The sequence below is a fragment of the Bidens hawaiensis genome, unplaced genomic scaffold, assembly GCF_021521415.1.
Source record: "Bidens hawaiensis isolate Kalapana, Puna unplaced genomic scaffold, B.hawaiensis_p1.1 tig00012786_1, whole genome shotgun sequence".
Classification (NCBI taxonomy): Eukaryota; Viridiplantae; Streptophyta; class Magnoliopsida; order Asterales; family Asteraceae; genus Bidens; species Bidens hawaiensis.
In genome coordinates this window covers 316,391-330,701 of record NW_027492062.1, presented here as the reverse complement: position 1 = coordinate 330,701, position 14,311 = coordinate 316,391, and the positions used below count along the sequence as shown (strand labels likewise).

Genomic DNA, 14,311 nt, shown 5'->3' with positions numbered 1-14,311 from the left:
TTTGGTTTTGAGGTATTGGTTACTAGCTTTTATCATCTTTATACTTCAAGATATGCAGTTGATTTCTTCACTTATGCTTTGTGCTTTATGCTGTTCAAGAATCTTGCATGTTCTTCTATAGAGGGTCATTTGTTGTCAGTATTAGTTTTAGAATTCAACAAGTTAGACTGCTTACAATAGGGGTGCAAACGAGCCCGAGCTTGACCAGGCTCGAGCTCGGCTCGTTTAGCTTATACAGAGCTCGAGCTTGACTCGATTCGATCTTTATTTGTTAAGCTCGAGCTTGGGCTCGGTTCGTTTACTATTTATTAATTAATTTTTATTTATATTTAATTATTTTATATTTTTAATTAAAATTTAATATATAACATAATATATATTTGTTAGTTATTTTGTTAATTTATTAATTATTATATACATATATATATACATATAAATATACATATATATATATAGGGGATGGTTCAGGAGAGAAATGAAATTATTGTGAGAAATGAATAATGGGCCACTAATTTTAATTTAGGTTTTAAATGTTTAAAGATAAATGAGAAAAGTATTAATGCATGCTCTCTCTTCAATTAATATAACTAATAAATATAATAGTTATCTATTTAATTAATATAACTAATCAAATTATTATAATTAGAAAATATTAAGAATTCATTTATTTTTATAACTTATTTTTTTCTCTCTTGAATTTTTATCCCACACAAGTACAATTTATTCATACATTAAAATTTATTTTTATCCAAAACCAATTTTTTCCAACTCAATATATTAATATCCATCAACACGTATTTACATTGTGATGAATAGTACAAAAAACTATCTTACACTTGTTTACATTAAATATCAACAAAAAAGTACACAAGCTACACAAAAACATATAACCTACACTTGTTCTAAGAATAAGAAAACATATAACCTACACACGAAAAACATATAGAAAACACACAAAATTCAGCATTAATAAACTACACACGCACACGAAAACGTATAACCTACACACGAAAAACATATAACCTACACTCGAAAATTTTATCCTACACATTTAAATACAATTTATTCATACATTAAATATTTTTTCTATCCAAAACCAATTTCTTTCAACTCAATATATCAAAATTCATCAACACATAGGTACATTGTGATGAATAATACAAAAACTATCTTACATATGTTAGCATTAAATTTCAATAAAAAATATACAACCTACACAAAAACATGTAACATACACTTGTTCTAAGAATAAAAAAACATATTACCTACACACGAAAAACATATAACCTAAACACGTATAGGATGTGTGTATCTTTTTCTAGTTTATATAATTGTTGATGTCAAATTACATATGTAAGTTGTATACTTTTTGTATGTTGTACGTTTTTATTGCTCAAAACAAGTGTAGGCAATCTAATTTTGTGTATGTTGTATATTTATTGTTTATATTTAATGAACACATTTGTATGATATTTTTTTATTATTATTTATAACAATAGTTTTTCTAAGTATATCAATTGAAAAAAAAAATATTATGTTTTGATATTTATTAATTAGAGAGGATTTATTTTGGTTATATTAGTTGTATTAATTGAGAAGAGAGGGATTTATTATGGCTATATTAGTTGTATTAATTGAAGAGAGAGAATGCATTTATTGTTGCATTTACATTTTTTTCATTTATTTTTAAATATTTAAAACATAAAATAAAACTAGTGGTTCATATTTATTTATCACATTTCTCACAGTATATATATATATATATATATATATATATATATATATATATATATATATATATATAATTATACAATGATGAAGTTGTATAGAAGTTGTTTGGTGAACATAAATCTAATAAGAATTATATTGTGATTTGTGTATAGAAGTTGTCTAGCTTAAGTCACAAGAAATGAAGAAAACCCTTCTTTGTTTCACCTGGAAATTATATTCTTCCCTATACAATATGCTTGATCATTGTTAGCGAATCGGTAATTAAAACAATTGATTAATGAAACCTGTTTATGGACCTGTCTTGTGGATTTGTGAATGTATGAAGCAATTTAGAAATTAGAGCATAGATGCTTGATAAAAATTAGAACATAGGCTTGATTGGACTCGCAAACTAGCTCAAGCGTGATAAGCATTGCTCGGATTAAACAAGCTTATTTTTAGGCTTGGCCATTCACTCCTCTACTTGATAAAGATGCATATATGTTACGAGCCAAAGAAGTTGAGCGGATATGCAGTTAGGTTCGTTTAGATGTCCGTATACCATCTATTATTGTGTTAAGTCAGTCGGTTAGTTCACGACAGCATCGGGTACGCGTAGATATGGTGAAGGCCTAAAGTAACACTATGCTAGACTTTCAATAATCACTATGGTTTTAAGACTTGATAGAAGGAGAATGGGTATGGGTTTTTAAATAGATGTCAATATGATTAATGGTTTGCACCTAACATGTAACCAGTCGAATTTTGATTGTAATCAGAAGTTGAATGGAGCTGCAAGCAAGGTTCATATAGATTTCTTAGTTTTTTAGCCAAACATCTGGTATACAGTTAAATTGTGCGGGTTGCGTCATAACTCAAATGTCGATAGTTTAACCTAGCAAGTAGCAAATTTCGTACTTACGTACTCATCTCGCCACACGATCATCCTTCTTTCACTTACTCAGACCTTAACCATTCTTATCAACTTTTTCTAAGAAAAATAAGTAGCTAAGCGGGGTGGGTGTGGTTTAAAAACCATTACTTGCCCCCACCAATACAAGTGTGCCACCTCACCCCACCACTTTCCATCACTAGTGATGGAATTTTGGTGGGGGTGGTGGTGTGGTGTGATGGTGGTGGACGGTGGGTGGTGGTGCATTTTGACGAATAACGGATGTGCATTTTTGAAGTGCCATAAAACTTCGTTTGCCCCTCGTGTCGTAAGATTCTTGAAACCATTCTTCGCTTGCTTCGACGTCCGCTACAATCTTTAAAAATAAAGATTTCGGCAAACGAAACCGATCCCTGAACGTCTCGTCATTGTATTTCGGCTCCTCCACAAAATATTCGTTCATTAGCACTTCGTGGGCATGTATACGATCACGATCCACCATTTTTTTCTTTGGACGGCTCGGGCCTTCAAGTTCGTTATATAACAACGGGAACCATTCAACAATGTCATCGTCCGAAGACGAAGAGCTATCGGTGTCTAGCAGAAACGAGTTGCTCGGAAAATCCATATTTTTTTGTTTTGAATTGAAGTGGTGAAGAAATAGATTTTTGTAGTAGAAGATTGAGAATGTTTTGAGTTGGATGTGATTTTGAGTTGGATTGAAATGGTTGTTAATTTATATTGTTAAAATTTTTTTTTTAATTACCCAACCTCAACGGTCACCCCCTCCCCAACGTTCAAATTTATTGGTATTCACCACGTGATGGCCATCATGGCCGAACCCCTATCACGCGTGATGGGGGGACCGGCGGCGGTGTTCGTGATGCCATCACGCGTGTTGGCCGTGTATAACGGACCACCCCCACTCCCCTAAAAGTACTAAAGTTGAAATATTAGATGTGAACTTATCATGATTATCACAACATATATTTTATAAAAACAATTAAAACTGTGAAATTGTACAATGGAAACTTGATGAAATATAAGATGTGATCGTTCGACATGAAGTAGAAAGATGTTGATTTAGCTATTGTTAGTGTAGCTATGTGCGGTTTCAAGCTTGGATGGAGCGATATTGTGATTACAACACGAGCTGGCAATTTATATTTTTAAATATATTTATACAAATATACAATAGTGATCAAAGCAATTTATATATATATACACAATAGTGATCATTTGTTTAAATATATTTTTAAAAACGTGTAATGACATGATAATCGAAAGAATAATAAAACTAAATATGTGTGACTAAACCTAAACCTCGTTATTATTTAATAATAGATTTCAACATAAGAAATTCATAAAGAAATGAGAAGCAAGTGGAGTACGTACGTTTGCTATTTATGACCTAAGACCGGTCAACTGATAGGTAGCAAACATAATTTCTACTCTCTCTTGTGTTGACCAAACTCATGACACTTTTAAAACATATCTATAGCGGTCACCTAGCAGTCTTGCACAGTTGACTTGGTTTTTTCTTAACAGTGAGCCTCCTTGAAACAGGATGTTGACCGTCAATACATACTTTAACGCTCTTAGTCTAACTCATTCAAAAACACCATTAAAAAAGAAACAACACACCTCTATCGACGGGCCGTGTCTAGGGGAAGTAAACTCAGCCTAAAGCTTCAAACCCTTACTTGGATAGGACTTCCAGTTTAGACCAGAGTAATCAAAAACATACTAAATGATAATTAATAAAAATGACCCTTAAGTTATTTTAAAAGAGAAACATATCCATGGTTAGTTGTTTTGCTTCGTAACAATAAAATTTGAAAAAAGGCCACAATTCTCGTTTCGTTTTACGACATTGATGGAGTTATGACAGTCCTGACTATGGGAAAACCCCTTTGATTCATGTTTTGAAAGTTAAGATCATAAAGATTTCAAACCAATGTTGTTAAGATCGGACTGGACCAGGTGGTCGAACCGGTTCAACCGAGATTCAGTCCACCAATCGGTCCAGTTCTATGCAGTTCGTTCGGTTCTCAGAAAGTCGGCCGGTCCTACGGGAAAACCGAACCAGTTGAACCGGTTTACTATGAAAAAAATAATTAAAAAAAAAAACTTTTCCATTCCAAACCGCCATTTTTGAGGAAAAATTATCCGGCCGGTCCGACCGGTTGAACCGGTGAACGATTGCGCATCCGGTTCGCTATCCGATCTGGTTATGAAAACATTGTTTCAAACGTTAACCATTACCCTGATACTATTAGATCAGAACGACAATTGCTGGTGGACTTAGTCTTAGAAAAATTAAAGTAACTTTGGTATTCATATAAACAGTCAAATAAGACATAATGGTAACAATACAATACAATAACTACAAGGTTACAAAATATTTATGTTACATATCTATACTAACTATAACAAATTATTAAAATTCTAACAAGAAAAAGAAAGTGATGTAGACCTCTGTAAAGAGGAAGAACAAGAAGAATTTAGGAACTGAATACAATCCTCAACAGCTTGAGCTCGATGACTAGAATCCAAAGGTTCAACGTTACAAGATCTTGATCTTTGTATAGTGCAGTCACAAGACGGTGGCGAATATGACGACGAGGATGATATTTTATGTGAAGATGAAACGTAAACGAGTGCTCTAGTGAATTTGGTTTTGATTCTACCGATGAAACTCGTGGTAGAAAACGTCCCCGAATTTTTTCGTGACGGGAAAGTAGATATTTTGATGTCGGGTTCCGGTGTGTCGGGTTTGTCTCGGTCGATTTCTGGGCTGAAACTCACTCTTCTTGTCATGGTTTTAGTCTTTTGGAGATGAGCGCTTCCCAACCAGAAAGCAAAGTTCCCACTGATGGTATACTTAGTGTAAGCGAGCTCTAAGAGAAAGGTTGGATGGAAAATGGAGATGTGGTGAAATGAGAACTATTTATTGATGAATCGCCTAGAGAAAGTGACATAATTTACTAAAATATACATTACTAGGTCCCCCAGTACGAGGTTGTTTTATATTTTTCGTTTCTATTATCTATATATTTTTTTGAATTTTAATTTTATTTATTGTAAAAAAGTTAATAATATATTTAGGGTTAGATGATTAAAGGGTTTCACAAATAAATAAGATATTATAACTCGTTTAAAAGTTATATAGGTTTGGTGAGACCCATGACCCACTTATTTTTTTTACTATAAAATTGATTTTTAATTATAAATAATATCTTTTTTTCTATATCGGATATTGATTTTTAGTAGATCTCTATTTTATAGGATTTTCACATCAAAATTTTGGTAAGATTAATTTTTAATTTAATGAGATTTTATAACCCGTTTAAGGACTATTTGGGTTTAGTAAGACTCATACCCGTGAATTCGGTCAAATACAAGATAAACCTCCATTTACAAATAAAGTAATTTGGTGACTTGAAAGGATGTGGGAAGCAACAGAGAGCTTTTAAAAGTTTTGTTTATATGTATTTAAGATTAATATGTCATTTTTAAAAAGTTTTAATGTTACTTTTATGTTTTAAATCGTTCTAGTGGAGATCAAAGTTCGATCCCTAGCTGCTTGGGTCATTTTGAGTGGATATTGGCAATGAGAGATGTCACACCCCAACCTAAGGTGGAAATGCCGGGGCGTGATCCGATTGCTCACAGCTCGAAGATACTATCATAAATATAAATGAGAATATCTAGTTAATAATTTTGTTCAAATAATACACACAATAATCAAATAAAACCAAACAATTCAAATAAGTAAATACAACAAGTCTAAATCCATGTATGTCTTCATTATAATCCTAAGGTCTTTCTAAGTGTCCATCCTTCAACTCAGGCAACCTGCATATGCGTAGAAAATGGAGTTTTTGTCAACAAACATGTTGAGTGAGTTTACCACCAAGTTTTGACACCAAAATAATGTTAATATGATAAATAAGCAAAACGTAATAAATGCGGCAATAAAACCAAACCAAAAGCAAGTAAGTTGTCGACTAAACCATTGCCAAGGGAATCGGGCGCCGGTAAATCAACCATAATCAAATAAGAATAAGGCCGTTGCCAAGCGAATTGGGCGGTGGCCAATAGTATGAGAACCCAATACATGGGGATATGCGAGACCTCTCCGAGCACGAATGCGCACATAAACAAGTAAGCACATAACAAGTAGATTTGGTTAATCACACACTATTATATGTTTGCTATTTTTGATATGTATGTATATATAGATATGTATGTATAGTATGATATACGCATATGTCCCCAAAACGTTTGCGAAAATTGAGTAAAATAGGGGAATGATAAAACTCACTTTAGATTAAAGACAAGTGAGTACAATTAAAAATAAACGAGTCAACGGATAAGCGAATCGTCCAATACGCGTCAAACGAGATAACTGATTAGAACCTGAAACTTTTTGATATGAAACTATAAATAAAAACGAACTTAATTCCGTTGGAATTAATCCAAACGGATGAGTAGAACTCTAGTTATGTTGAATTAAACATTTAAGCGAGTTGGTACTGACCAGAATCCGAACAGCGAGTCGGAAGTCAGGTTTTGGGCAGTAGCCTTAAAATCACGTTACGAGAATAAAATTCTTCTAGACCGAACATTGAATCCGACCAGAAGTGTAAGAAAACGCAAAGTCAAACTTGTTGACTGTTTTACCCTTTATCCGATTTTAAAGAAATTGACCAGTCAACACCCTTCAACTACCGAAATTGATTGAAGGTTATTGACTAGGGAATATGTATGAACGATTTTACAGTTTACAACTTATCCGAAAAGTGAAAGGATTGATGAGAAACGGAAGTCAAAGGTCCTAAAGCAAGCAAAGTCAACAACCAAGCCTTGTATATTTAACAAATATGCAAAAACCAAAAGGTTTACGAGATGGCAGAGGCTAGTAACGGCTGGAGGATGTTCTTTAGGGTTTGATTAAAGTTTACAGCAGATGTTTAATGGTTATTTATATAGAAAGGGTTAAACCGAACTAATTATAGGTTTTTTGGCCCGTTTAAGCAAATAAATATGTTTTAAGGAAAGAATCATCAAAGTATTCATAAAGATCTGATCTGGAGCTGTAATAAATGACTTAGGAATTGTATCTTCATTATATTGTGATTACTTGATCCTTAATTCTCTCGATTATGCTTAAAATAAACGATTTTATACCATAAACGAGCTAACGAACGAAATCGGGTTAAATATGTTGTACAGGGACTCCACCGCGCTGCGCGGCCACCTAGGTGGTGTCCAACGCGCGGCACTCCGGTGAGTGGTGGTGGCAGGTTTCACATAATAACAGTTTTGATCCCTATAGTTTGGTTCTTGGTTATTAAGTGAACTTTTTTTAATGATTTAAACATGATTTAAAGTACAAAGGTTTAAAGTGAATTATTAGAGGGTCCTACTAGGGACACCGCTCCAGCACCACCTTAGGCGCCGCGTATAGGCCTATACGCGGCGTTTTAGGGTACGATTTGACGTCCTAGCCTGGCCTGTCATAGGGTTGTCGGATCGTACGGGCTATACGCCGCGTATAGCCCTATACGCGGCGTATTGGCTTTTGTATATTTTTGAAGCCCGGCTCCCTCCCCTCCCTCTCTACCATTTCTTTTTTCCTTTATTTTTTTTCTTAACCCTCACCCTCTTCATTCAACCAACACCAACAACCATATATGTTTCCGGAGTCGGACGAGGAGATGTCGGACGGGTAACGGTCAGTCGGAGTTGAACCATGTATGTTTCCGGAGTCGGACGAGGAGATGCCGGACGGCGCTAACGGTCAGTCGGAGTTAAACCAGGTTTCGTTTTATCTTTATTTTTTACATGTTAGGACATAGTTGTAGATGTTATGACAGAGATTTGGTGAATGGTTTACTTTAGAAATTTGTCTAGGCACCGACCGTTTGACGGTAACCCTAGTTCGCCGGGCCTCCTAAACTTAAAATAGATTTCCCGTATTATTACCGTTAGCGCTAAAATTTTTATTATATTATTACTATTAAAATATTAATATTATTATTAAGATATTGCTGTTATGAAAATATTATTGTTAGTAAAATAAAATACTATTATTGTATTTATTAAAATAGTATTATTATTATTAAAATAATAATATTTAAATACTATTTAAATATAAATTATTATATTTTTATTATTATTAAAATAATTATAGTAAAATACTATTAAAATATTAATTATATTATTATTATTATTTTTATTCTAAACATATAATTATTAGTATTAAAGTATTTAGTTTCGGATTATTATTAGTACTAAAATATTATTATTATTATGTACCTGATGTACGCCAGAGAGTCAGATGTCGGGGTTAGGCGGCGACGCAAGACTTTCGGAGGTACGTTTGTATAGCGTATTGTATAATATAATATAATAATATTATTATATTATTATATTATATTATGTTATACTGTATTATGTTATATTTATGTTAATGAGTTTTTCTAGAAAAACCCACCAGTGTTGTCTTATTATGGTTTTTTTTACCTTTTTTTATTTCTTTTCTTTTGTTATTGTTAATGTTATTTATGATTATTATTAATATTAATAATATTTAATTATCAATAACATATTATTATTGGAAATTCGATAAAGGGCGTTTAGTAGCAGGACTTATTTGGGAAAATTGACAGTGCGAAACGAACTTTTAAATTATTGGCTGCTTGCATTATGGGCATCTTCAATCAGTTACAGTGGCTTATAAGGGAAAACTGCCATTTCCAAACGAACTTTCAATTTCTTGGCTGCTTTCGTTATCGACATCTCAAATCTGGCTCTTCGATTTCTTCGAACTCCAACGGTCTTGACCGCCGGTCACCACTGACAACCGTAGTTGTGTTCACTCAAACACATATCAGTCGTCACTAAGCTTAAGCTTAGGCTTGTTATTAGTTTTATTTTTAGTTGGGGGGTATTCTAAGTTATTCATGTTGCGTATATTAAAGAATTATCGGCTTTTATATATACGTATATATATAGTAGATGTGCGGTATAAGAATTCATTACATCGAGATAACCAGCACCAGATCGAGACGCTAGTTTGATGAGTTTGAATCTCTCGGATCCGCGGTATCCGCTAACGGCAGCGAGAACGGGAGCCCCTACTTTGGACAGATAGGTGAAAATTCGGCCATTGCTCCAACATACGAGCACCAGATTGAGATATTAGTTCGCATTTAGCCGAACCGGTTGACACGTATGCAGACGTGGGTTTAGGTTCGGTGCTGACCCGGATATTAACACGTATGTTTACAGCATTCGTTGACACGTTTGCATAATACACAATGAAAGCACAAACTCAAACAACAATCCATACAATAGCAATTGTCTTCATTATTTTTCTCTTCTTCTTGTTTGACTAGTCGTTGAAGAGAATTGCTATTGTATGGATTGTTGTTTGAGTTTGTGCTTTCATTGTGTATTATGCAAACGTGTTAATATCAGCGCCAGCACGGAGCCTAAATCCACGTCAGCATACGTGTCAACCGGTTCAGGTAGGTCCCGGCTAATATCTCAGTTTGGTGCTCGTTGAGCTGGAGCAATGACCGAATTTCCACTTATCTGTCCAAAATATGGGCTCACGTTATCGCTGCCGTTAACGTATACCGCGGATCCGAGAGATTGAAACTCATCAAACTAGCGTCTCGATCTGGTGCTGGTTATCTCGACGCAATGAATTCTTATAATGCACATCTACTATATATGTATACGTATATATAAAAGCCGAAAATTCTTTAATATACGCAACATGACCAACTTAGAATACCCATAACTAAAAATAAAACTAATAACAAGCCTAAGCTTAAGCTTAGTGACGACTGATATGTGTTTGAGTGAACACAACTACGGTTGCCGGTGGTGGCCGAAGGTCAAGAGCGTTGGAGTTTGAAGATATCGAAGAGGCGGATTTGAGGTGCCGATACCGAGAGCATCCAAGAAAGGGTCGTTTGGCACTGTCAGTTTTTCCCAAGGTAATCACCGTAACTGATTCAAGATGTCCATAACCACAGCAGCCAATAAATTGAAGGGTCGTTTTGCAATGTCAATTTTCCCATATAAGGCCTGCTACCGAACACGCTTTTCCGAATTGTGAATAATAATATACTATTCATAATTAAAATAATATTAATAATAATTATTATAAATAACAAAAAAAAAGAAAAAAGAAAAGAAAAAAAAGAAAAAAAAAACGTAACATGACAAGCGGGTGGGTTTTTCTAGAAAAGCTCCCCTATCGATCGCGTATAAACCTATCCGCGGCGTCTTTTTATGACTAAGCCGCCACGTATAGACCTATACGTGGCGTCTTAGTTGGATTACAACCTGCCCTGCAAAGGCTGGGCTAGGTTGTACCAGTCATCCGTTGTCTTATTATTATTATTAATTATTACCACTGCACTGTTGTTTGAATTTCTAATTTATGTATGGTAGGAGTACTTCGTGTCGGATTACGGTAGACAACTTTCGTACCCGTCATCTGTCGCCTGGTCGGATTACAGTGGTCAGGCTACGTTATTGTACCAGCCACCAGTAGCAAATTATCCGTTTATGGAACCGAGTCTTCATCGCACCACGGGCGAAATGATTATGCCGGGCCAAACTCAAATAACGAAGATGGGTACGATGACGACTACATACGCGATGTGAAGGTTTCGTATAAAACAGATGTTGTAAGTCACCGTGTGTTTTGTTTAAGTTAATATTATTTGTTTGTGTGTTATTTAATAAACTGCTTAAGAATTAACGTAAAACTGTTTCAGATTTTTGAGAGCCACGAGGAGCTGGAGAAATGGGTAAAAGTTAGAGGACGAGAGCATGGGTTTGTTGTTGTGGTCCAGCGGTCAAGGAAAAACGCCGTGGACCTTGCATGCAATCGTGGAGGCGAACCCAAAATAAAGGCGTGGTGAGACGTACCGACATCATCAAAAAATGTTGTCCGTTTAAGATCTTGGGCAGGTACGACTCAAGGGGTGCATGTTGGAGGGTTCAAGTGGTAAACGAGACTCACAACCACGATCCCGTTGAATTCGAGGAGGGGTGTGCGTCTTTTAGAAAAATGAACACCGACCAGCTGGATATGGTTGAGAGTTTACACAGGGCTGGCGTGAAGCCGCAAGAAATCAAAGCAGCCCTCCGCGAAAAGTTTCCCGGTGTGCAACCTGCATTAAAATATATATACAACCACACCGCCAAGATTAGGAGGGATGGGCTACTAGGCGACACCCCTATGAAGGTAGTTCAAAACACTTGTAGTTTTAATGTGTACTTGTCGCGCTTGTAATATTTAGCAAAGTTTTATTTCATCCAATGCAGGCGCTGGAAAACTTTCTCGCAGGCAACGGTTTCACGTTCTATATTCGGGAGAGTGATACCGACGACAGGACGGAGGAAATTTTCTTCTGTTATAGTAAGTCACATAAGATGTGGCGTGCGTTCCCCGAGGTGCTGATGGTTGACACGACGTACAACACCAACATGTACGACTGGCCGTTGATTCAGTTTATCGGTGTGACCTCGACATCACAGTCGTTTTGTATCGCCGCCGCGTTTGTGATCAGGGAACGGCAGAGGAACTTTGGCTGGGCTCTGGAGAAACTTAAACAAATGCTCTACGACTGCATGGAGCCACGCGTGATCCTGACTGATGCGGACCAGGCCCTCATGAACGCATGCGACGCGGTCTTCCCTAATGCCACCAAAAATTTATGCAGGTGGCACATATCCGAGAATATAAGGAGAAAATTTAAGGGCCTATATAGCACGAAAATGGGGACGAACTTTGCGTACTGGTGGAAGGTCCTGTATCAGTCGCCGTGGACTCAGGAGTACGACCACCGTCGCCTCAACATGGAGCGTCATTTGATACGGGACGATAGAGCCAGTGAGTCCTTCGTATCACCTGAAAGTTTTTAATAGCCTAAACATACGTGTTAATAACGTTCCCTTTTATTTTTCAGAGGTCTGGCAATACATTCGCAAGAGCTGGCTGGATCCATACAAACACAAGTTTGTAGCCTGCTGGATCGACGAACGCCGAAACTACGGCGAAACTACGACGAACCGAGTTGAGAGCCAGCACGCAAATCTGAAAAGGTACCTCAATGGAATCAGTAACTCGCTCGACACAATTGCCAGGCAAATCCTTAAAATGGTCAACTCGCAGATGAAAGAAATTGGTAAATCTTTTGAAGCCTCCCGCTCGAAGGTCATGGAAGGACATCGACAGCACGTCTGGTTGAAGAAGCTAATAAACAGGGTGTCGATTCACGCTCTGGGTCTACTTGTGAATGAGTATGGGTTGATACACAAGATGCGTGACGGCGGCGCTTCATGCGACCACCATTTGTATTCGTCTTCGGGGCTTCCATGTGCCTGTCGGATTGAGGGATACATAGTTAATGACACGTGTATCCCAATAGAGGATGTTGACCCGTTCTGGAGGAGGCTTAATTTTGATCCAACCTGTCCGCCGAACGAAGAGCCAGACTATGCAGCATGTCTACGGGACATCACAGATACGCTATCGTCCATAGATGACCCTAATCAAAAGAAAAGTTTTTTCGCCAGGCTATTGTCTGCTATTCCAGGGAGATCTAAAAAGAAGGAGTTAGAAAAAAGAGAGGATCCTCGGGGGCGTCCCAAAAAACCAGATCCCCCAAGGCACAGCGCATACACCCCCGCTCCAGATCTCCCCAGACACAGCTCCTACAACCTATCCTCGTCAGAGGGGCCCAGCCAAGAAAACCCCACCCCATCCTCGCTGAATCGTTCGTTGTCCCAGTCAGCGTCGCGGTTTAAAACTCCTCGTGGACGACCTATGGGAGCTCACCTCGGGTTTCCTTTGATGGTTTCGCCTGCGCAAGTACCGGCGATAGAAATGTTTAGGAGCGTCATTCCAAGCTGGGCCCAGCCGTTTGTCGCAGACATCAAAAACGTACGCCCAGACGGTAACTGCGGTTTTCGATCAATTGCAGTGGGTTTGGGGATACATGAGAAAGTTTAGCCGGATATTAGGCGGGCGATGCAGAACGAGCTGGAAACGAACGAAGGGTGATGGAGGGCGATGTTCAATAAAGAGGATGACAGATTGTACGGCTGGGTTCATTCTAGCATTCCGTACTACAACACGGTCAAACTGGTGTCGCCGAGTCTTTGGTTCAGCTTACCCGGTCATGTAAGGCCCCGTTACCGGTAACCCTACCTTCGTGTTGGATTTACTGATAAACACAGTTCTAAATATCAGAGTTAATTAAAACATTACGCGGAATATAAAACTTTCATAAAACATTACAATATTTCATAACTTGTCTCAAAACATCCTTTGTCTTTCACATTAAAACATTAAAATTAAAACATCATAAGTCTTCAGATGACAGACTCTTGTTCAGTGCCATGTGTCTCCTCAAGCGAGCTGCCTCATCCTACTCACCTGCGTGCATACTAAAAGTCAGCTACGCTGAGTGAGTTCTAGATAATCACATAATCATACCATTCACATAACATTATATTCTTTCATTCATACTTTCATACTTTCTTACTTTCTTACTTTCATACTTTCTTACTTTCTTACTTTCTTTTGTATTAACTTACCTTCATATCTTACGTTATAAAGAGCATTACGCCCTACATTCCTCGAGTATTATTAGGGCTTGGTACCCTCTTTCC

At 36.8% G+C, this 14,311-nt stretch overlaps 1 protein-coding gene across 1 annotated transcript; it reads left to right on the top strand.

Moving 5' to 3' along the window:
* Window positions 1–11,702: 11,702 nt before the first annotated feature.
* LOC143542160 (PKS-NRPS hybrid synthetase cheA-like) lies at window positions 11,703–13,649 on the top strand. The gene is made up of 3 exons (XM_077034819.1): window positions 11,703–11,879; window positions 11,960–12,527; window positions 12,604–13,649. Exons 1-3 carry the CDS (start codon window positions 11,703–11,705, stop codon window positions 13,647–13,649), a joined length of 1,791 nt encoding a protein of 596 aa, XP_076890934.1.
* The last annotated feature ends 662 nt before the right edge of the window (window positions 13,650–14,311 follow it).

Coding starts and splice junctions, on each gene's coding strand:
- LOC143542160 (XM_077034819.1), top strand. CDS start 11,703: ATGAACACCGACCAGCTGGATATGGTTGAGAGTTTACACAGGGCTGGC. Junction 11,880..11,959: donor TAGGCGACACCCCTATGAAG/GTAGTTCAAAAC, acceptor CATCCAATGCAG/GCGCTGGAAAACTTTCTCGC. Junction 12,528..12,603: donor GATACGGGACGATAGAGCCA/GTGAGTCCTTCG, acceptor TTTATTTTTCAG/AGGTCTGGCAATACATTCGC.